Source organism: Brachyistius frenatus, unplaced genomic scaffold, assembly GCF_029030835.1.
Source record: "Brachyistius frenatus isolate BFR_SWC_R1_liver_20210118 unplaced genomic scaffold, ASM2903083v1 Contig_123, whole genome shotgun sequence".
Classification (NCBI taxonomy): domain Eukaryota; kingdom Metazoa; phylum Chordata; class Actinopteri; family Embiotocidae; genus Brachyistius; species Brachyistius frenatus.
In genome coordinates this window covers 201,817-226,747 of record NW_027210722.1, presented here as the reverse complement: position 1 = coordinate 226,747, position 24,931 = coordinate 201,817, and the positions used below count along the sequence as shown (strand labels likewise).

General features: G+C 43.3%; 1 protein-coding gene across 2 annotated transcripts in view; it reads left to right on the top strand.

The window, feature by feature from the left end:
- Positions 1-9,144: 9,144 nt before the first annotated feature.
- Positions 9,145-24,931, top strand: part of rptor (regulatory associated protein of MTOR, complex 1) — a 163,326-nt gene continuing 147,539 nt past the window's right edge. For both annotated transcript variants that reach the window (XM_069713877.1, XM_069713876.1), the window contains exons 1-2: positions 9,145-9,229; positions 12,703-12,877. In XM_069713877.1, the coding sequence (XP_069569978.1) occupies positions 12,710-12,877 (168 nt within the window). In that variant the 5' untranslated portion in view covers positions 9,145-9,229; positions 12,703-12,709. The remainder of the gene's footprint in view (positions 9,230-12,702; positions 12,878-24,931) is intronic.

Genomic DNA, 24,931 nt, shown 5'->3' with positions numbered 1-24,931 from the left:
ATGTGACGAACTGTTCGAATTTAAAACGTCCAATCCATATGCGCAGCAGACCGTTTGATGTTGACGGCAAAGTAGAATAAAGACATTGCTGTGACGGACCCACACAAGTGCTGCGCGGGAGTACGAATGATTTGAATTGCGTGTCATTCGTTGTTCGTTTTTAATGTCTTTTTTTTTTTTTTTTTTTAAACAGCCCTGGCAGATCGCTGAAGGTTTCCCAGCGCCTCCACCCTGAGTGACACACAGAGATCAGAGGACAGAAACACAGCAGAGACTCTCACACTGAGCTGGAAACAAACGGCTGCTCAGATATTAAGGAAAAATAACACAAATACAATATTTCAAATCAAAAGCCCTACAGTTTCACACAGGGTGCAGCCACCTGTTGGGTTTTGACTTAGACAAGTGTTTCTTTCAGCAGGGGCAGCGGGTCCCAATCGAAGGGGAATTTTATTTTGTATCTTATATTAGATTATATTTGACACTTTTCATAAACACTCAAGAGTTGCGCGCACTGCAGAAGTCATTTAGGGAACCTATGTGTTGATATAGATACAGAAAATCCCCAGCACGTTGCTAAATTTAAACTGTTCTGATACAAAATGTGTGTGTTGAGTATCAGTTTGTTATTGTTCACGTGAAAGAAGCCGATTCAGCTGCTTTGGGTGGAGCTCAGCAATGTGAATAAATGTTACTAAACACAAACTCGGGCACTTTTATTTGATCAAAGTAGCTCTCGGGGGAGAAAAGGTTGGAGACCGCTGCTCCACAGTGTCCTCATCATTCAGATTTACGTCTGCATTATTTAACCGTGTTGAAGCAACACTCGGAGATCTCGGCGTCGTACCACACAGTTTATTTCTATACGACAAATCAGGGGCAGCGATGAACTGCTCATGAATAATAAAGACGTGAAAGGTTTTCTTGATGACTGTCAGCTCAAACCCGCTGCTTAACAATGCCGATGTTGCATTAATACTCAGCACTGATCAAGGGAGACCTCCGCATGCTGTTGCTTTTCACTGGAATCACACCTTCAGGGATCGTATGGGAAAGCATTCCCTTTTCTATGCACCACTTCCAGTGAAAATCTCTCGCGTTTAGTGCTGCATGTTCACCGACGCCCTTCCTCTGTATATTTTCTGTGTGAGTGAGCATTGAGGACCTTGAGAATTGACAGCTGAGCCGGGGTGCAACTCTTTTAAAGCCGCGCTGAGATGTTGCCCTTTATGTAACTTTGATGTTGCAACCAAGGCCACTTGACATTCTCCCTGTTTCTTTTACAAGGCGCTCACTCTGAAGCCCAGAACAGAGAAAAGGCTGCTTTGTTAGACTCATGTCTCATTAATCATTACTACTGTCTTGCAGAGATACACAGACACACACACCCATCTATCTATAGCTCAGTTAAAAAAAAAATGTGTGATACACTTGTCAGTCCACTGGAGGATTCTGTGTCGGGCATTTCAAGAAAAAAATACTTTTTCAGAAATCGCTCTGAATCAACTATTGTCTTTGAGTTGAGGGTTGTTGTTTGCGCTGCACCAACATCAAACTCAGCTCATTTTGGAGCCAACCTCTAGTGGCACTCGGTGGTATTGCAGTCGAGGGCTCTTCCGCCATTGACCTTATCTATTTTTGACATGGAAGTTATGTCAACAGCCTGGCATTACTGCCACCACTCTTCTGACCAGAGTAATGCATTACAATGACGCTCGCGTATAGAAATCGATTTTTATATATTTTAATTACTTTTTCCAAACATTCGAAAATCGTGACCCATCCCTTGTCGGTGTGACATTCTGCTTTGCCTCCCAACAACACCCCTCTTTGTTCTTATGACCTTCTATCTATATATTTATCTATCCACCCATCGATCCATGTATCCATCTATCCATCCATCCATCCATTTTCAGGGTTGTATTACATTCACTGTTCAGTTGATGATTCAGTGCTTCGTGGCCTTTCATGAAACAAAACACCGTCTCGGCTGTCTGAAGTGCTCTGAACTGGTTCGCTCTCAGACCCAGCCACTCCACGACGCCTACACCTCTCAGCGTGTTTGGAAAAGGTGAAGCTGCTGCTCACTGTTGCGGCAAACGCTGCTCACGCTTGGAGTGTGGACTTGTTCAGTTAATGAGTGTGAACATGTGGCTGCTGCGTCTTCTCCAAGGAACAAAGCCTGAGCACTCATCCCCGGTGTGTGTGTGTGTGTGTGTGTGTGTGTGTGTGTGTGTGTGTGTGTGTGTGTGTGTGTGTGTGTGTGTGTGCGTGCGCGTGCGTGTGTGTGACAAGTGCCTGTCACAACCCCTTCCACGGCCTGCTTTGTCAAATTCAAAGCGACATCACCATTATTGAAGACATCACTTCAAAACTCGAGGTCGCGGTCAATCTGCCCTCATCTCCCTCCTCTTCCTCCTCCTTCACTCCCCGTCGTCGTTGATTTCTCTCTGCCTATTTCGCACGTGTACACGTTATAACGTTGTCCATTCAACAAAACCAGGTAACCATTTTTATCCAGTTACCTTTCAGAAAACGGCGACACCAGAGCTGTCTCCGTCTCTTGTGCTTATTTCTGGAAAGAGTAGATTTTTTTCAATTAAATAAATCGTTCACCAAGGTGACCGTCTTAACCTGCTGACGCCGCGGTGAGTAATCTCTCAGCGAGAATCACCTTCATTTCGCTGGGAGGAAGACTCACATGGTAGACGGCCACATTCATTCAATTGACTGGGTCTCGTCTGGTCTAATATGAACTCATTGATCAGGGATAAAAGGAGGCATGTCTGGAGGATGTGTGCTCCAGGACGCCTGTATTCGGTCATGAATGAATAGGTACATGTGTAAGTGGCTATTGATTATCTTGTCAGTACGAGCTGCTGGCGATTACAGACGAATCCCAGGAACACGGCGATAATTATCGACAAAGCCGTTTGGCAGGTTTTTTATTAAGCAGGTTGTTGTCTTGTTTAAAATCCTGCATTTAAAGCATTTCTGGTGGCTTCACTACTGAAACCTCTGCAGGTTGCTAAGATATATTCCACAATGCAACAGCACAAAAATCATTAAATAGCCCGTGTACACGTAGTGTTAAACGAAGACGTTGGTGTTAACATGGTGAACACGGCGAGAGCCATAGTTGGAGAAATTATGTTTTCAAGTTCCATCCCAGGCTTGCAAGTGCAAAGCTTTGCCTCGAGGGAAATTTTTCAAATTTGGCACAAATGTTCACTTGGTCCCTATGATGAACGGATTTGATTTTGCAGGTCAAAAGTCAAAGTTAAAGTGACCTTAGGTTGTCCCATTATTGTGAACACGAGCTCTCCGTAACAGCTTGAGGAGATTTCTTCAAATTTGGCACAAACGTTTACTCGGAACCAAAGATGAACTGATTTTGGTGGTCAAAGGTCAAAGTGATCCCACATCCGTCCCATTCATTGGAAGTACAATCTCTCAGAAATGCGTTGAGGCTCGCTCTTCAAATTTGGCACAAACATTCACTTGGATTTAAGATAGAACTGACAAGGTTTTGGTCATTATAGGTTACTGTGATATCCTTTATGTCCAATTATTATAAATGCCTTATCTCCGGAACACCATGAGAAACTTTCGGCAAATTTGGCACAAACGTCCACTTGGACTCTATGATGATTTGAAGAGATTTTGGTGATCAAAGGTCAATGTGACCTCCTGTCTGTCCCATTATTGCAAGCAATATCTCAGGAACACCGTAAGGGACTCTCTTAGAATTTGGTACAAACATTTACCTGGACTTAATGAAGAACTGATACGATTTTAGTGATTTTAGGTCACTGTGACCTCATATCTTTCCCATTATTGTGAGTGCAATATCTCAGGGACACCTTGAGGGAATTTCCTCAAATTTGGCAGAAACGTTCACTTGGACTTGATGTAACCTTAGAACAATTTGGTGGTCCAAGGCCACCACAACCTCACAAAATACATTTATGGCCATAACTCAAGTTTCCATTTGCTAATTATGCCCAAACCTCACACAAATGTCTGATGGGATAAAATGATGAAGTGATGCCCTTTTCAGTCCAAGATCATCACTAAACGTAATCTTACAGGTTGTAGTTCCTGTTTGGTTGAGGTAAGTCAAATTTAAAAAAAAAACAAACCCAGATGAATACTTTAATAATATGATTTATTTTGCTATTTTATATTTGCCGCCTGTCTTTGCCCACAGCATGTGACAGCTACCTGCATCCCCAAACAAAGCCTACAGCCTCAGACCCTGTAGCTGCTTTACCCTGCAGCTACTGCCGGTAAGTTGTAGCTTCGGCCTGAGGCAGGTTTATTGTTATAGCTTTACATGAGGCATAAAAACTGGTAAAACATAAGAGAAACACAAAGCTATATAAAAGAAAAAAAACACATAAATACAATATATAACCTGTAAAATAAAACTAAGTTACAATAGAATAAGGTCGATTAAACAGCAGAAGACAAATTATAGAGTAGTAAAAGTTATGAACAGGAGTTTGTGGCTGTGAGATTCAGCCTCCAAATTCAAACCTGGACCGAAGACTCCACCAGCCAGCAGCTGCTGAAATGAAGGTAAACATTTATGTTTCACTCAATATCACTCGAGCACAGTTATTTAATAAGACTGGCCAAGTTATCTTTATTGATAACATTTGTTTCACAAAACAAAATAAATTGTACATCCCTTGTTATTTTGACCTGACCAAGCATCAAGGGGCAATTTTTTTTCAACTGAGTCATATTAACTCAATCCACACATTATATAAGACCACACACTGAACAAGAACCATTTTTGTTATATAAATTTCTTTGTTTGTTAATGGTGTTTGTTTTTCCAACCACTTAAGTTAACTCGATTATTTGTATGTTATTCCTACTTTATAATTATTATTTGTTGGAGGCTATATCTATTTTGTTTTTCTCTTAAACCTTAACTAGCAAATTTTAAGAATGGATTTGTTTGAAATCTGCTCACAGTGAAGTCTGAAGATGATCCTGAATAACTCACTCCTCAGAAAGAAAACTTTGGCATTATTTTGAAGAAGCCGGATGAACCCCAGCTCCTTAAATAGACTACAGCAATGAGTCTAAAGAAAATCAACCTGCAACTCTTTTCATTCGTGATATTTTCACGTGAGAATGCATTGCTCCTCTCGATATATTCTCAATATTTTTGGTCTGTTTGTCAGACATTTCATGACACCAACTTGTGCTCCAAGATTCTTTGATGGACAGTCGGTAATTAGAGGTAATCGTCCGTTGCAGCTTTACTAAAGACTACAATTTACAGGGGTTACCACAGGATACCGTGTCAGTGTCACGCTTTGCATCGCCTGTGCGTGAAAAGTACACGCATGCATGACAACGGTCAAAGAAAGAGGTCATGTGACAAAGTGTACAAAGAGTGATGTAGGGACGAGGCGCGGGATGGTAGGATGGAACAAACAAATCCTTGAGTCCAACGTGGATTTCTTTTAGGTACCATAAGTATACATCATGTAAAGTTTTTTTTAACTTGCGTCGCTTACGTTAAGTAACTTGTGTACGTATGTAGCGTTGCTTAGCGTACTTTCTTTAAACCCAAAACTCGATGTTTTTCTGAAACTAACCAGGTGGTTTTTGGTGCCTATAAAACACGTGTGTACTTTTTACGCCAAGGCGAGGCGAAATGTGACCCCGACATGGTACCCTCTAGTGGACAGGCGGATGTATTACACATTTTGTCGTGGGGATCGTCCAGGACTCCGCTGTAAGCCAGAATCTGTCCACAGCTTCCTACAACCAAAAAAAAAAAATCTAATCTGATATCAACCTCGTCCTCCGGTGAACATCATTTAGCGTCCACGCTGCGGCAATCAGTGCGTGTTTGTCTTTCAAATTCCAGTTGGGGACTCGATGGATTTACAATTCGTCGTCTGTTTTCAGTAAACCTTGAGTGTGAATTATGACGGTTGAGTCTCTCACTGGAGCTGATCATCAGTCTGCAGCGCGGTACAAAGCATTAATCACTGCAGCAGTGTTTTTATCGATGTACTGTAAACTTGGCTTGAAAACAGCGAAGGGTCCGATGATTAACGCTGGCGTCTTTTTTTTTTTCTGTTCCGAGACCTTTTATCTTCCCACAAAGTTTCTCATGTTTTTATGGACTTTTAGCTTTTATTTTCTGTCCCTAACACATTTTAATTCTTGTTGAAGTTGATTTATGACGATGTTGAGGTAAAAAAAAAAATGGGGCCGCTGAGTATGAATATTTCACCACAGTGTGATCGCACAAGAGGAACTGATTGATGGTCCATTACTGCTCGGGTGTCTCAGGTTTCCGAAGGATCACCTGATGGCAAAGGTTCATCCTGTGATTCCTCGAATCGATCCAATCATCGGTCTCTTTTCTCTCCTCGGCGATCAATGTGTGGAAACACGGATTTCCAGCCCTTTTCCTGCTCCTGTCTGATTCGGCGCCAGCTTTCCAGGATCCGGTTGATCGTGTCAGTCTGCTCCCTCCGTGACGGACGGGTGGATGAGGAGAACAAAAAAAGTCGACTAATCTTCCTCCTCGTGTTAGCTATCAGCCGTCCCTGGGTCCCAGCCTCTATCACACCTTGGAGATTGGATTGGTTTCCACCCCCTGCAGTGCACACTGGGACCGGGAGGCAAGAGGAACAAATTCGGCCTGATGTACCTGTGAATGTTCCTCTAGTGTGGCAGCCATGATTGCTGTACCGGCGAATGCACTGAGAGTGATATGTTCATGCTCCATCCACCCGGTGCAGCATTTTTCATATTTTTCTGATGAGCTCTTACTCATCTCAGCACAAGTGTTGTCCTCTTTTGGCCCGAGATGGACCGTGTTGTGCTTGATTAAAGTCATCAAGGCCTCGGAGCAAATCTCTTTGTTGACCGGGAACAAACTGGTAAACACGCTGATTGGACTCCTCCAATTAAAGCGCTCTCGGTAATGTCACGACCGAGCGAGCGCACACAGACCGCTTGTTGACAGACGGGGGACAGCTTCTTTTTTTTTTTTTTTTTCTTTTCTCTCGATGACTCTCCTCTCGAAAGCAAAAGCTCGAGCTCCCGCTGCGTGAGAAATGAGTGTGAAGCACGACAGCGAAGGATGTTGCGGGGCACAAATCGCACTTTGTTCACTTAACTCGCGCACGTGTGGAGAGAAGCGGGTCCGCGCACGGCCGGCCTCGACGTCCGACGACGAACAAAACAAAAGTGGAGGTTTAAAGATGCATTTTATTTATTTTTTTTCTTTAACGCGGGCACAGTTGATGTTTTTAAAACGGGGAAATCAAACGACGATGAGGAGTTTTGCAGTGATGAACGTTCAGAGAATTAGAATCCGATGGTGCAGCTGCCGTCTGCTTTCTGTTCGGCTCACTTCATTCATTGCTTTAAACCAGCCTCGAACTCAGCATCATTTTCAGCCGCAGCAGGGGGAAAAAAAAAAAAAAAAAAAACTTTACAAACTCCCTGAACTCGACTACACGGTGACAGATGTTTCCATCAGGAGTTGGTGGAGACTAAAAGCGGAGCTAAAAAGAAGGAAAAATGAAAAGACACGTGACTTTAAAAGAATGAAAACGTTGCCTGTGTAACTGTTGGAAATGTAAACGGGCAACCGGCGCTCTCAGAAATGACCGTAAATCAACACTGAGACGGAGCAACAACCAAAATCACACACTATAAAGCCTTACAAAATAATACTTGTTCATGATTTATGTGTCCAGCCTCTTTGTAAGGTTTGTTAACACCGTAAGAGAAATTTAAGAAAACGTATATAACTTCATATAAACCTCAGCTTCACAGGAAAAATAAACGACGATGATCTCGATCGGAGGAGCGTCCAGACAGCTTGTTGTAAAAACTCGTGTAACTCTCTGAACCAGGATTAAGCATTTTTTTTATACCACTTTTTTTAAATTGAGGGATTTTGAGAGTTTAACTATTGCTAATTTAGATTTTTTTTTTTAAACAGTCCTAAACTGTGCTTGATTTTCATTTCGTTCATATTTTAAGCACGTTTCTCATTATATTTACTTACAGGATATGTTTTTAGTCATCCCACTGGGTTCCACAATTAACATAAATAAACAGAAAATATGATACAGCTGTGAGTAATAGAAAAACTGCTAGAAAACTGTGAAAACGATTGTAAAAGTTGCCAAAACGGAAAAATAAAATCACCAAATCTGTTTATTGGACTGAAAAGATATGAAAAATTGTGATTGAATGAAAACTTATTGTGACACAAATGTAGTGAAGTAAAAAGTACAATATTAACCTCTGATATTTAGAGCTTTACTCAAGTAAAGTACCTCGAATTCGTTCTTAAGTAGGCGTAAGTACTTCATTAAATGTAGCCTACCTAGTTGCCCACTATTGAATATATGATACTTATATTAAAATAATGAAGCTTAATTATAAAACTTTTTTAAAATCTGTTTTTAAAATGTATGTCATTAAAAAAAAAAAAAAAGCCCTGTAAACACGTAGTTTCATATTGAAATGATAAAAGAATACGAGGTCGTTATTTTTGCTCAGCTGGCGTCACTACGTGTGTTTACATTGCGGTGCGCGTCCGGGAACAACAGCGGTGACGTTTCACGGCCGCCGCGCCGCGCCGCGCCGTCGCCACCGCCGCCGCTGCGCCGCCGCCGCCGCCGCGCCGCCCCAACGGTGCATTCTGGGTCCAACCCAAGATGGCGGCGCCCTTGCAGAAGCGTTGAAGAAGTGCCTCTCCGGAGAAATCCTCGGGACTGCGCCTGGTTTTTTTTTTGTTTTTTTTTCCTTCCGCGAAATCCGCCGCACCGAATCAGCTAACCCGGGTCGCCCCGGTTCGTGGCAGGAGAACACGGCGGCACCACCACCCGCCACCACCACCACCGCCACCACCACCACCCTCCGCACTCCTCTCACCGGTCCGTCGGTAAAGAGCGGCTCGGTGCCTCCGCGTGGCTGTGGCAGACTGTTCGCGTGAAGATGGGCCTCGTCTGCAGCGCCTTCCCGTAGCGGAGCGCCGGGCTGAGAGGAGCCGCACGTTCCCCTGCAAACACGCGCCCGTGCGGCTCGGCTTGGACGGCTTCGACATCCTGTACCGGCTGTGGACGCTCCCTTACAACTTCCTGACCAGGATCGTCTGTGCGACGGTGTCCGTCATCGTCCGGAGGCGGAGAGCTCCCCCGGCCCGGGTCGACCATCTCACCTCACCGAGGTCTGCGAGCCCGCAACCCGCGAGCGCCATATTTCTCCGCACATCTGCTCACGACGACACCTGGGAGGGGGGAGAGGGGGAGGGGGGAGCTGAAACAACAACAACAACAACAACACAACCTGTAAACAACACCGCTTTTAATTAGTGCTCAACTAGCTGCTTGCTTTTATCTGGGAGCTGCTTTTAAAAAAAAAAATTATGTATTATTATTATTATTATTATTATTATTAACGTAACAAGTGCACGTAAACCACAACTGCACGAGCTCCTTGCGTGTGTGCGCAGCTCCAAGTGTGTTCACGTGCACAGCTGGAGCGTGACATCATCCAGGTGTTGCATCTTATTCCAGGTCACAGGTGACCCCGTGGAAAGTATAATAATAACTCTTTTAAATACTAAATCAAAGCAACGGATTACTTTTCCGGCAGATGTTTTTTTTTAAAATTATTTTTAAAACTGGGCAATAAAAGCTGAAATGTCCTTTTAAACTACATTTAAACTCCATTGAGGACCTCACAGCTGCTTACTGTCTTAATTTCACTTAAATTAAGATTTTTTTTTTCTGATTTTAAAGCACAAAAATCACAGCAAACATTAAGCTGGACTCCCCGCTGAGTGACGGTCGAACCACCAACAGGTCCGGCTGCTGTTTACAAGTTTTTAACACCTGAATGATTTTCCTTAGATCGTGTCTAAAGTACTTACAAAGACAAATATCACAATGTTATTGTTATTAATAACTCTTGGGCGCTTTCACAAAAACACCAAGTGAGATTTTTGATAAATAATCATCGGTAATGCGGATGTAATTACTTCGCACGTCCCGGCGGGAAATCGTGATCTTGTGACGCGACGTTTGACAAATATTCAAAACAATCTCCGCAATATTTGCGGTTTTGCGAAGTTGCCGTGATTTTCCCACCGGAAACATCGCGAACGGAAGCTCTGCCGAAAAGTATTTCAACGTAAAGTCTCCTTTCCGGACGTAACTTGACTTTTTACCGAAAGTAAGTGTTCATTTCCGACCAGCGAGGCTCCGCCCCCTCTCCTCTCACCTTCAAAACATTCAAAAAAGACAAAACGGATTACAGGGCAAATATTTCTGGGATGTACAGCAGGATTATTAGTACAGATTATTATTTAGGTAGTTGTTAAATAATGCATTTTTTTTTACTGGGGAAAAAAAAAAAAATCACTTAAACTCCCAAACTTACCTCAAAACTTTTGAGAAAATCTTCCGCAAAATCAAAACATTTTTGATCAAAACGATCACAAAAAAAAAACTGCGAAATCCTGGAGGGACTAATTCATAATTAATATGAATTCATTAATTAAGGGATTAATAAAGTAACTACCTAACCTGTCACGGGGCAAATAAAAAAAAAATGACATTACTGTAATGCAGCTGTTAAAACAAGGAAAATACAACACTTATGCCACATCCAAAATCTAAAACGACATCTAGTCTTGTGTCACGATACGATATAATATCAATATATTGCCCGGCCCTATTTTAAAATGTCTGTTTGTATTATTCGATGACAGAATTAAAACAAGAGAATCAATTAAAAAAAAAAAAGAAATTTGAGGGCGTACTGCCAGACGAATGAAGCTCGGTCAAAAAAAAAAAGATGCAGAATAATCACCAAAATTTTAAAATAGTAATTCTAATATAATATAATAGCTTTCTCTGATTTACAATCGCTTTTGTTTTGAAATTTGAGGATGTGAACTGTTGACCTGCAGATGTGGGTGTGTTTGGTTTCAGTTGTTGTTGTTGTTGTGGTTTTCATTCAAGCGAGCACACGGCGCACAAAACTGAAGGGACTTTTTACTCTTCGGGTTGTGAACTGAAAAACCCTACAGCCCTTTGAGATTGTTTTCAGATGTCAGCATTTTGATTATTAAGTGTCAAAACGTTCCCCCGCATCAGTGGAAACAGGAAAAAGGAGGGTGTGTTGTTGTTTTTTTTTGTCGTGTGTTTAATCTCGAGAAAGAGATGTCACGGCTCAACAAATATCAGATGGAAGTCAGGAAGTCACAGTTTCTTCAGAGCTTTCGTATAGTTCAATTTTTTTAATTTTTAATTTTTTTTATGCTGCAGCCGACATCATTTTACAGCCGATGTTATTATCCGTCTTCGAGGTAAAAAAAACCCCCAAAAAAACCGTCCGTCTGAACACACGAGAGCTTTGTCTGCATAAACTCATTTCAAACCTGCAGAATTTTGATTAAATTCAGGAACTGAATCTGATCAAATAACAAGCGAATCAGATTACAACAGTTTACTGACCAAGTCTTTTTTATTACCTCAGATCCTTTTATGGGCACTTTGGTCGGGAGATAAAAAAAAAAAAGTTCTGTTGGATATTCGGCAGTATTGAGCACAAATTCTGTTTTCGCTGTCTTATTTATTATTTATGATCCACCTGCACATTTAAGCGTCTACGCGGTCTACGCCGTCTTCTTTTTGCCTCCTGGTTTTGTTTTTAGGACACACAAACACGGTGAATTGATGTTTAACCCTCTGAACACGCAGCGGTTTCTGAGTGTTTGGTTATTTTTGGTCTTGTCGCATGTTTCCTCCCTGTGGGTTCATTTTTCACTTCGGCAGCGCGTCCTGCATCCCCTATAGAAACGGCAGCCTCACGGCTAGAAGTGGGGTAAACTCAGAAGTGTGTTTTGTGCGGTATAAGACAGTTATAACGTGATAAATAATCCAAAAAAAGAGAAAATATAAAATGTAATTTCTTTGATTATTTTATTTTATTTTATTTTTTTTATACAAAAGTCATATCAGTCGTCCCGCCTTCAGTTCAGTCAAAACGTTTGCTGAATTTTTGTCACATGACTGTTGGTCTCACATCAGTTATTTAAGGCTTCCCAGTTGCACTGAGGAGTGCAAAATTATGTTATTCTTTTTACAGAATCTAAATCATGCAAATATTATTATTAATGACACATGTTGGATAAAGGGATTTTTGTTTTTTTTAATAAAAATGTGTCTTTATTTTAGTCTCAGATTTGGTTGTTTTTTTTCTGATGGAAGCATTTGGTGCACTTGAATAGTTAATTAATGTTTTTTCTGGTGGTGAATGGTGCAATTTTGGCATTTTCCTTTGAAACTATTTTTTTTTAAAGACAACATGGCCGTCAAACTTGCGAACAGGGTTCAAAGATATTTACAGTTTTGTAGATAAAAGACAAGAATCTGCACCAGCGGAAAACCTTAAATGTGACAGCTATGATACATTCCTACAATAGTTGAGAGAATAATTTGCATCTGTTACTGATCCATTCAGGTCTTCAGGGGGAAATCCCACCCGTCATTTTCCTCGTTGCGCGAGAACAGAGAAACAGCTTGAATTATTTGGCCTTTTTTTTGTTGTTTTGTTTTTTTGTTTTCCCTCCTCGGCAGCAGACTCAGCGGGAGCCCACAAAAACTGTCACTAACTGTGAGCTCTCCTCTGCAGGGCACTGATGAAAATGGACTCAGACTTGCTTCTCTCGCCGGCCGTGGGCCTCGCCGAGGAAGAGGAGGCCGACATGAACGACTGGAAACTTCCCTTGGCCTTCATGAAGAAGAGGCACTCGGAGAAAATCGAGGGCTCCAAGGCCTTGGCGCAGAGCTGGAGGATGAAGGACAGGGTAATGTCTCTGCTCGTCTGTGTTGGGGGGAACTGGGGGAGGTTAAGGATGTTGTCGGTGTGTAACGGCTGCGTCTGGCAGCTCATTGGCGCTCACATTTTATTACCTAAAAGTAAAGTAAACAACAACAAAAAAGATTTACAAAGATAATTTCTACTATTTCCAAAAGATAAGTTACATAATATTCTATTTTGTTGTTGTTATTGTCATCAAATCTAATGAAAAGACCGAAACTCACCATCATCAGTTTCTCTCTGTGCGGCTTCACATCTTTTTCCTTTATTGCACAAAAAAACTATTAAATCAGTGAGCCACGTTATTGTACGTTATAATGAAGGCGTAGCGCTGTTCTTTTATTTAGACTGAATCCCACATCCGCCGTGTCGCTGCTGGAAATGCCTGCTTCTGATGCGTGTAAGTCCACCGCTGCAAATAGTTCCCCAACAAAAACACAATTTCTTCCAGTTTCTCGGAGGTCGCCGAGTCTCCTCTCGAAAATGTGACCAGATGTGACTGTGAGCTGTTTTTAAATATGTTCGTCTTTAGTTGGAGCCAACGGCCTCGGGGCTGAGTGCCTCCGACGAGGTAGGGAAGCTGGAAAATATCGAAAGTTGGCATGAGACTGTTGTTGAATTGGATGGGATTTGTTGGCAGTAACAGGATTTAGAACAACACCAGCTTTATCTGTTTTAATAATAATAATAACAACATGAAGATCCCTCTACCATTTTTTTTTAAGCTAGCAGAGTCGGAGAACCGACTGTATTTTTGGGGCTTTCCCGAGCTGCTGCGGGACGTTCCTACGCTGCTGCGCCTTTTTTTTTTTTTTTTTTTTGACTGTGGAGTTGAGAGGTCGTCCCTTGTTGTGATTGGTGCGTTAAAGGAAAGGGGCGGGGCCCGGCTCGGGTCGGTACAAACGGCCACCCGCGGTGCCGGCTTCTCCAAAATTTAAAGTCATTAAAAAAGAGGAAACGAAACGCGGCGACGGTCCGCGTGGCGCTCTGAGAGGACATCCGTCTCCAAACTGCCAGGACGCCGCGGCAGATGATTGGCTGCCCTCCTCTTTATTACACCGCCAATTCATTTTGTTCTGCTGGAGGCTACGCGGGCGTCGCTTTGAGGGGGAAGCTCAAAGCTCTCCCTCCTGAGTGGCCGCAGTGTGTTTCAGCTCTCATAAAGCTGTCGTTTGATCTGCTCCACCGCTACCAACCTGATTATTTCACTGCCTCACGGCTACACAGAAGTACCATTAGAATAATGGCGAATGTCACTTAGCCATACATAACCCTCGCAAACTCTGCACCTATTGTAGAAATTCACCCAAATGAAAGTTCAACACTTGCTGCTGTTAGGACACGAGCTGAATTACACCGCCGAGCCCGCCGAAGTGTCGAGCTGCAGGGAAATGAAGGCATCATTAAACGCGAGGCTGCTATTGATTTAAAAGAGGTAATATGTGCCGGCTGAAATGGGCTCTCCTAACGGAAAGTCATGCTAAATCGGCCGGGTAACATTTGTCACCGCTCGGAGTGCTTTCAGGGCCGCCGACCCTCATTTGTAACCCTGCAAGAAAAATGTGTCCTTTCACGTTTCTGGGCTCAGAGAGCTGCGACCGAAGAGAGCTTTTTTTTTTTTTTGTGTGTGTTTCATGCAGGAAGAATTTGCCTTTTGTGTTTTAACTCCAGGCAAAGGAGGGAGGGAGGGGTTCAAAGTCAGTGCAAAACGCTGGATTCTTCACAACCAGCTGGTGTGAAGTCTCTCTACTTTTCTAACGTTCGTTATGGTCGGAGATGTTGAGCGGCCAGAAAAGGCACTCGAGCTACGAGTCCGTCAGTCCGTTTTGAAGGTTTTACTTGTTGTGAAGCCCAGTAGGTGGACGGAGGTTTAAGACCGTCGAGTGAAAAGACGCAGCTGAGGGAAGAAGAGCACACAGGCTAAATACAGCACGGAGGGAAGGACAACGAGGGACAGGTGTAACTAATCAGGGCGAGCCTTAGACACTTGGATAATAGCCTACGTCTGAGGAAAATGTTGGTCTTCCCAACGGCCTCATCTTTTCCCTCTGTGACTTTGTATTTACTGCATTACGTTACCCCCCCCCCTCCCCTCCCCGCCTCCCCCTTTACCTCCCCTGTTAGCTTGCTAAATTGTTAGCCTCCCTGGCTTCTAGAGGCCGTCCGCGTTGCCCAGCAACAGTGTTTTTGACGATTAAACCACTCGAACACCAAGCACACTTTGTGCGCACAACTTCCCGCAGCTTCACGTGCGTCTCGGAGCTTTTTGAATCGCAATCCCGTAGCTTCATACGTTTTCCTCTCCGGTTGTTGAGAGCACATTCGGGGGGGCTCCGAGGCCAGATTTTAAGCCGACGGACGCCACCGGTAGCACCGAGCGAAACTTCGAGCCCGGCGAGAGAACCGGGCGGCGCGAGGCTTACGAGTGGATGCTGAGCACTTTTGGGAAATCCGAGCTCTCGGAGACGGAAACGAAGACACTCGCTCGTGTCAGTACGAAGGCGGCAGACGAGAGGGAAGGCTGCCCAATTACTCGGCCCATTGGTCAAAATGGAGCGTGTATTCCCCTGTTGGGCCAATGACAGCTATTGAGTTGTCTGTGTGTGTAGCTGTGTGTGTAGCTCTCTGTGTGTGTGTGTGTGTGTGTGTGTGTGTGTGTGTGGGTCGCTGAACCTGCCAAGTGGAATCACGATAACAGGTTTCCGATATACTGTGCGAGTGCAGTCGAGTCCAAGGTCGGGGTGAACGTCCGACTGCATGTGGCTCCTTTTAACTGATAAAAAGCCGCCTAACGGACGATTAGGAAGCCGTCCGAGGGGGCGGAGTTTCGCTTTCGTCCGTCACGTCGTCATGACATCGAAGCGCTCAGTTCAACTAATGATTTGAACTGGGTTTGATTAAACCGTTTTTTTTTTTTTTTTGTTTTTTTTTAACCCTTTCAGATCTACTGTAGATTTAACCCCCCCCCCCCCCCTCCTCCCGCCTCACAGTGAACACAGAAACACGACACCTGTATCTCGACGGCAAACAAACCTGAACCTCAACCCGGCGAGATAAGCGATTGCGCAGCAACGCGGGACTTTTATCGATCCGCAGCCGGAACTCTTGTTTTCAGCCCGACGTGTCGGCGAAACATCAACCGACTCTGAAGGTCGTAACGCTGGAAACGGGGGGGGAAAAAGACTTTCTGTGAATCCGTATCTGGTGGATTAGAAGCTCTCGGAGAAGCATTACTGCATCGGCGCCGCTTCGGCAGATGCGCGTAGAGACGCGCGCTCGTCGCCGGGCGTGAACGGCTTCGCTGGCGTCGCCTCTACCCACGCGTGCGATGGATGAGCTTCGGCTTCCGTTTAGGATTCCCGACACTCAACGAATCCAAGCTTACCTTTCTGCGATTTCTATTTCTGGAAATTCTTAATTGGGGATTCACGTCGTGAGATGTACGTTTTCAAGGCGGTTCTCAAGGACAATAATAAATGCAAAACACAGGTCAAAACATTAAAGAAATGGAGACAAAAATGATAATTAACAACAGCGAATGTAAAAAAAAAAAACAACAATAAAAAACAATGAACAAATCAACGACAATGTATCCATTTCTGAAATTTTTATAAATTAAATCATTTCAATCAATTTCATTCATAAATTATAGAAAAGTATGAATGACAATAACACCATTAGATAATAAAGTTAAAGAGAATGATCATAATTGTAAAGATGTTGTTATTGCTTGTATAAGATGTGTAACTATATCGAGATGTTTCCTTTCGCGCTTAAAACCACCGAATTACCTTCTCACGGATATTCAAAAATGAAAATTGAACACGGGACCTTTTTAAGCAGTCGGCAAACAATAAGTCAGGAAACCGAATGGAGTTCGGGCGCGTAGCAGCGAAGCTCGACTTCAACCCGCCACACGATTCAGTAATAAGCAACAAAAGCACCGAGAGCCGAACACAAAGAGACTTTGAAAAGTCTGAACTTTCCTGTCTGTCTGTGCCCCGCTGCGAGGACACAGCAGAAACCCGGGCGTTAATGGGCTCAGTGCAGCTCGGCGAGATAAAAGCAGGCCGATCCGAGCCCGTGGACGTCAACTATCGATGCCCTGGTTACGGTCCATTTTTTTTCCTGGGAGTATCCAGGTTGCGTGCATCTTCCATTACGGCTCGTCGTCAAATGACAGGAAAAGGAAACCAAAACAAAACAAAAAAATGCAATTGCGACACCTCGAATAAGCTCAGACACCAAACTGAATTTTTCTTTTATTGTCATCGTTCCTCCTTTTTTTTGTTTCTCCCAGCATTTTAGTATATTTTTTGTGTGACCCAGTTGTTGCTTTTGTTTCCTGTTCAGCGCTGTTGTAATTAACCCTGTGACGGCGCATTGTTCTTGAAACACTTTGCCACAGCAGAAGTTTGGGTTGTTACGGGAGCTTGTAGCCGGGTGAAAATGCCCGCAGGGTGTTTTATATATCAATGTTCCTTCCTGAGATTTTATATTTGTACATTTCAGGCTGTTTGTTATTTATGTGACCTTCCTTTTTTTGGGGGGGGGGACTTACAAATAGCTCAAGGCATATATATATATATATATATATATATATATATATATATATATATTTTAGACTGCTGGGATTTTAACTGCATTAAAATATTGAAAATAACTTTCCTTATGATTCATCGTCCGGGAGACTTCAGCCTCGATTTTTTTTTTTAAGCCACTTGTTCGTCCTTTCTGAACAGCTCCTGGTCTCACACACACACACACACACACACACACACACACACACACACACACACACACACACACACACACACACACACACACACACACACACACACACACACACACACACACACACATTAATTTGAATTTCTCTCATATCCCTCCCTGCTGGTTTTTCACAAATGCGATGCCGGGTGTGTTTCTAGACTTTGGAATAATGAAATCGATACGCCATCAATACCCAGGCTCGTTGTAATAATGTAGAAACGAGGCAGGTGGTCCATGCAGCTTCATCTTCCGCATCATTAGTCGGACTCGATCAATGTATGTAAGTTCATTAGGCGGCACAGATTTTCAGCCGCTGACGCATGAAAACAAAATGTATTTGCTACTAAAAATGATTCTATACTAGCGATTTTATATCGGTGTTGAGTTATAGCAGCTGCTTCATCAACAGCTCCAGATTAAAGACGAATTGATTGGCTCCGACCGGAACTTTTACTTCCCTGTGACGGAGGAAAGCAAAAAGATCGGGCTAAATTCATCTGCTTTTGACGTGATTATATTTCTCCACATTTTGTAGGATTTCCAATAATTTCTTGTATCCTCAAAAAAAAAAAAATGCTTCTTTCTTTGACAGTATTTTTGTGTTTTTATTTTGCAAAAAAACACTGCTCACACTGCAATCAAGTTTTTAAGTAAAAAAATATATGAATTGAGAAAAACATTATTTGTATTTGCGAACATATTTTGTCAACTAGACTTTTTTTTGTTGTCACAAAGTTTTGACTACAAATCCAATCTTTTTGTTTGAATTCAAAAAAAAAATTTGGCGAATAAATGTTTTTTGTTGGCGAATCAAAAACGTTTGTTTGCAAATCTATTTATTTACAGCTCCGCAGCCTGCACGCGCACCATACACCTTCGTTTCCTCCGACAGAAGAGGCACAACAAAACTCTCAAATTTGTAAACAAAACCAACAAAACCTTTTGAGAATTTGTTTACAATCCAAATAATTATAGATGATAGATAGATAGATACTTTATTAATCCACAGAGGGAATTTTTGTTTTTGTATTCTCAGTTCATATATTTTTACTTAAAAACTTGAGCTCTTCAAACTTTGCTTTTGTGTTTGTTGCTTGCATAATAAGACTCAAAAGTACCCTTCTATTTTTTTCCAGCCCTCCGGTTACATCAGTATGACTCCGTCTCATTTTACATAATCTCTCATTTCCTGTTTGTACCGTCGTAATTAGTGCAGAGATAATGCTGATGGCGTTCATTGGGAGTGAAGATGAATGTGCAGCGACAGTCGTTGTCTTGGGGTTGAGATGGATGCAAAAGCTTTGACAAGTAAACAGTGTTACGTAGAAAAACCACCCGAGCTCTGGCTCGTGGGAAGACTCTGAAGTGGCCTGGCTTTGTCTCGGCAGCCAAAACCACTTGTATCACAACCTTTTAATAGCATATTCTCAGAACTGACTTCAGACAGTCTATAAGGAACCAGAACTCCCACGCTTTCAGAATAAATCCGTCGCTCCTCTAATCAGACATCTTTTCTTCTTTTTTTTTCAGATACGATTAGAGAATTGAAAAGTTTCTTCGAGCACAGCGGAGATGTTTAAGAGCATCTTCGTCTTTCGCTTGTTATCCCTACTTCCAACCATCTGTGGCTCCATATTCTTTTTGAATTCTGACTTTCCGTCCAAGGTAGCCTTTTCCATCGGTTTTCCATTTCGCGCGAGTATTCGTCACGTGGCGTTTCCTTTTCTTTCTTTTTTTTTTTTTTTTACATGTCAAAAACTCTGCAAGCAGTGAGCAAGTGTGAGTGACCAATATCTGTCCTGTTTGCTGCCAGCTGGTTACGGCACGCCCCGAGGAGATCGATGCGCCCCTCTTGTTTTATTAACCTTCATTTATGGCGGGCCTAACAAATGGATTAATCAGGGGCCATTGATCGGCGGAGCGAGCGGCGCTCGGGGCTTTATGAGAGTCTTTTTAAAGGGCGCCGAAGGGGAAAAGGCTTGGGGAAATCCCCGGAGTCCGGCAGTTATTAATGGGAGGAAGACGGCAACCAATTACTAGCACGGGAAGACATGCGCGCACGTACAATTGATCTCATTTCGCTTCACTTCTTTCCATCTTCTCCTCTATCACGTTTTTCTTGATTGACTGTGTTAAGGAAACGCACTCCCCCCCTCTGCTTTCTCCTTCGCACCGAAGAGAGATAATTGGAAATCCATGACGTTCAGTACACCTGCATTAAAATCTCATTTTGTTTGGGCTTTCCTTCAGATCAGTGATAACCGGCAAATTAACAGACGAACGGATGATAAACCAACCACTTATTCGGGGTCGAAAGGGGCCTGGCTTTTCGTTTAATTCAATTATACATTCACCATTAATTCATCTTATACCTTTTTTTTTTTTTTTTCAAAGCCCAAAACTTATTGTTCACTGCTCAATTTAGAAAGTGGCAAATATTTCCATTTAAGTGGCTGGAAGCAGACAAAGTTTCTCACTTTTATTCAACAAATACCTTCGATGCTTAAAAGATTATTTACCGTTTTCCATAAAAAAAAAAAAAAAAATGTTTTTCTTAAATTTTCCTTAAAACGTCATAAATGTCAGTAGAAAATATGTACCTGATTGTACATTTGAGTTCCACGTTTAAATTGCAAAGGCACACAAACCAGAGCTCACAAAAAACATTTAATTTGGATGCTGATGGTGATGAAGCGATATGATTTTAAACTCTTAGTCGTGGACGTTGTGGCGTCCCACTGCTCCATCCACAGTACGGCGCTGCGCTCTATTCGTGCTCAACGAGAACAACCTTTCTTTGCACCTCGGCCAACCAGTAATTTCTGATCCTGGTTGATGAAGAAATTCTTGGATTTATTGTCTCCGTGTGTGTGTGTGTGTGTGTGATGTAAATGTGTGGAATAAACAAGCAGATAAGTCAAAAATAATAATTTGGTGCACATCTGTGCGCCGTCACACTCGACTACCATGTTGCACATCGGCGTCGACCGACAGTGACGTCACTCGTCGGTTTGCGATTTGGCCGTTATGAAGCCTCAAGTTCGGATTTCGGCCGGCACCGCGTCATATTTGTGTTATTTTGGAGCCAGAAGTGACCATGTTTGTACTTACTTATTGCAGGAACCAGACTGCACCACAACCCTGTCGATCAAACAGACATCCCCCCCCCCCCTGAACATACCGCTTTTTGAGGCCTAATGTCGAATTAACGACGGGATCATTTTCAGATGGACCGCCAGAAAACGAAAAGAAGCAGCGACTTTTAGCTGAGAACACCAAAATAACTCGTGGAAAACATTTATTGACTTTATATTTCATGAGGGAAGTTAAAATGGGAGTCTATGGAGCTTTTTTTTTTTTTTTCTTTTGAGCCAGCCCCTAGTGGCCCTCGGTGGTATTGCGGTTTAAGGTGATTGCACCGTGATGGTAAGCTAGAACAGTCCTAAAATGTCCTTTATTCATTTGTAAGTGCGAGTGAATATCAAATGTACAATTCATTATCTGTCCAACAGCGGATGGAAACAAATATTTTTCACTATGGCCGCTTATGTTCGGATTATCTCGACCCCTCGGCTTTTAAGTGACCAGTCTGACTACTATTTACTGAAGTACGCACTTCTGTAGCTTTTGTGTGCTTACGAATGAAAGATGTTGGTCCTTGTTAACACAACAAATGAAATGACCTTCCAAATTTTTCTCAGCGGTTTTCTTTTGACATTTTACCCTCCGTGACAGTAACATCTTTTTTTATTTAAAATTTTGTTCCTCTCTCTCTCCGGACTTCGGATTGATGCGTCTCTAAAGTGTGCTGCCATTTCAGCCGTTGTGTTTTTAAAGGGCAAATCTGACCTGGGTCCCCCCCGCCGGGTCTCCGCCTTTGCAGCACGCTTTAGGTATAAACGTTGTTTCCCCGCGGTGGCGTCGGCGTCTGAGCCGACGGAGAATTGGTGCTTTTATACCGTATGAATCACCGACAGTTTAACTCGGGCTCTTTTCAGTTTTGTTTTTGAACAAGATCGTTCTTGGAGGAAAAGCCTCCAGCTCTTGAAAGGGATGAAGGAAATGAAAGTCTTTACGGAGCATCCCATGAAACCACGCTGACTTTTAGATGTAGCGACCGTGGGGGGTTGGGGGTGGGTGGGGGTGGTGACGATTTAAACCCCTCTCTCTCTCTCTCTCTCTCTCATGAAACCCATCTTGAGATCGCGTTGGACTTCTAGAAACATTTACAGATGCAAAACCTGCCAGCGGACGTCACGCCAGCCCTCGGCTCCACGGCGTCGCTCGCCGAGCGTCTGCGACGGAGCCGTCGGCTTAGTTTCACGGTAGCTGGGCAGATGCGTGAATACAGCGGCGGTGTGCCCGAGCAGAAAACGTCCGCACCGATTCCCATTCCCGAGGAGAGCTGCGTGACACGGGTGGGGAAAAGGGCGAGTGGTAAGGAGGTCAGCTGGAAATCAATGCGACGCGGCGCGTGAGGATGCAGGTGCGCGTCCGCGGCTCGTCCCGCTGGCACACTGACCTTTCACTCCGCTGGAAGGGGGAAGCACGGGGCGCCTTAATTACTTTCACAACAGCAGCCCTCCTCACCCCGCTCCGCCTGATGGGACAGCCAACGTAACCCCACGGCACCCGCGTCACCCACGGAGACGAGCTCTAACGCCGCCCGCCAAAGGTCGCTCTACTGTATTGCGTTGACTTGCAATGTCTGCTGACATTTAAAGTTGTAAAAAAAAATTACCATGAAAAAAAATAACCCCTAAAATGTTGCCGATGGAACAAGAGGCCAGTTAAAATCTCGAGCTCGAGTTAGTTTCTGTCCTCTGATCTCTGTGTGTTTCACAGAGGGCGGAGCTTAACCTTTGCTTCACTCGGCTGCAGGGAGCGACAGGAAGATTGTCCATTCGTTAATCGATCGTTTTCTCTCGGACAGATTAAAAACTTCATTAATATATTTAAAAAAAAAAATGGTGAAATACCTGGGAAACCCACCCAAGTAAAGTTTGTGTGAGAAACACTTAGTTTCTATTTGCCTGAAAGAGTTTGCCTTTTTTTCTTTTTTTTTTCCTTCAGAAATCTTTCGTACAATGTGAATGTCGTCTCAGTTGCAGCTCATGCTCGACACAAACTGGAGGGGGGGGGACGACGACGACGACAAACCTTGAAAGATCTCCTTTCCTTCCCAACTTTACACAATAATCACCTAAATAAATGAAAAAGTGGTTACGGACGGGGTCCGAAGGCTTGAACGAAAATCCACTTACCTTGATATGACCTGATTTCTTCGTGACTGTACCCGAGCAGCTGCGGGAAAGAAGGGAGCCCTGTGGGGGAAGCCGGCGGGTGGCTAACCTGCAGGTAATTGGAGGCGAGAGGACATGCGGAGCCTCATTAAGCTCGTGCACCTTCTTTCTCAGAGTGAAGGCTCCTCTGGCAGTGCCATCGACGCACGGCCAGTAATCCGGTGACCCTCGTCCTTCATGTTCCACCTTTGAACATTAAAAAAAACAAAAAACGTTCAAAAGAAAATAAAGAACACGCCGGCCTCTGCAGAGAGACACCTTTCTTTCTTTTTCTTTTGTTAAAAAGTTCTCGTGGATGATGTGAAAATCACATTGTCGGATGCATCTACTGGATGTATTTATGTTGAGGTTTCGTTTGTGGCGTTTAACCCTAAAAGCTTTATGTATTTAGACGTTTTTTCCAAGAATTAAAAAGAAAGAAAAGAAAATCCTCTAATGCCTTAAAGTGGTAAAAGCATAGACTGTATATAAAAATGGACGTAGCTTCTGGATCTGAAAAAATAAGGCAGACGTGGAAGTGCCTTAAAATGCAATTCCACCGAGTGCCACTAGAGGTCGGCTCCGAAAAGGTCTCCGGCTCCATAGACTCCCATTCAACTTCTCTCATTAAATACAAAGTTAAGAATTTTTTTTCTCACAAGTTATCATGGTGTCTTTAACTAAACTTACTTCTTTATTTGTTTTTGCGGCGGTCCATCTGAAATGAATCCCGTCATTAATCAGATATTAGTCCCCAAAAAGTTGTATTTTTGGGATGGGCGTGTCTGTTTGATTGACAGGCCTGTGGTGCAGTCAGGTTTCCCCTATCGGTGGGTGGGGCGTGGCGTCCTCGGGTTCCCAATCAGATCAGTCAGATCCACTGCTTGCCCCCCCTCCCCCCAGCACGTCCAAATATGGTCACTTCCTGCTCCAAAATAGCAAGAAGGCGACGGGCAAAATCTGAAATCGAGGCTTCAGAGCGGCAGTTCACAAACTGTGGTGCCTCGGCGTGCTTATCCTGCATATATTCTGCATTCATTCTCGCATATAAAAAAAAAATCTTAACAAGGTTAAAATCGGAATTTTCCAAAGAGGAGGGTTTGAAGTTCATATTGTTTTCGACTGTTTTGTTGAGAAAAATCAAAAACCTCTTAAACTTACCTTGAAGATAAATTCTGCGACTGCAGGACCTTCGTATCACAACTTCTGCACAGAAAGAGAGAAACCAAAGTCGTAACTGAGAAATTCAGTTTGCTCAGCGTGGAATAAATGTGGCCATAAATTACCACATTCGTCTGCAGATATGCACAGCGTGTCTCTGTATCTAAGCAATGACGACAAATTGTGATCTGACTGCAATTTTTTTTTTTTTTTTTTTTTAAATTAGACCGCCGCATGATCACGGTAGAGGTGTCTTGGTGAAAGTTTCGGCTGCAGTGATGTAAAACTCTCCACGTTGGCTTTTCCTACCAGACGATGTCCTCCCGTCAGTTTCGAGCCGACTCGTTTAGAGTCTCGGGGAAAATGATTTCCCACCAAAATCGCATCCAAACAGTTTGCTTGCTCGGATCTGACTGAGTTATGGCCGCTCCGAGGACTCCGATTCATCTCGCGCGCAGAACAATGAATGCAATTAGAGAGGAGCTCGGTGAATATCTCATCCTACAACCTCCCTCCTGGAATATTATTCCTGTCTGAATGGGGCTTTAGCTGTCTGACTGACTGTTAAGACTCTCTAGTGATTTCACAGAGGAACTGCAGCTTCCCTTCGGCTCCGTGCGACTTTTTGTTTTTTTTGTGTGTCATTTTCGCATCGTATTCTGAGACTCCCAACAAAATTCAGATCGAGATTCGCTGCGTCGGTTTTTGCCTTTCGTCGAAGCTCTGTTTCGAAAACGAAGACAAAGTCCTCGTCCTCGTCCGCCGCTGCAGGATTTCTGCGCGTCTGTGGCGACTCTGCAGCTTTTTGTTGATAAGTGCGACTT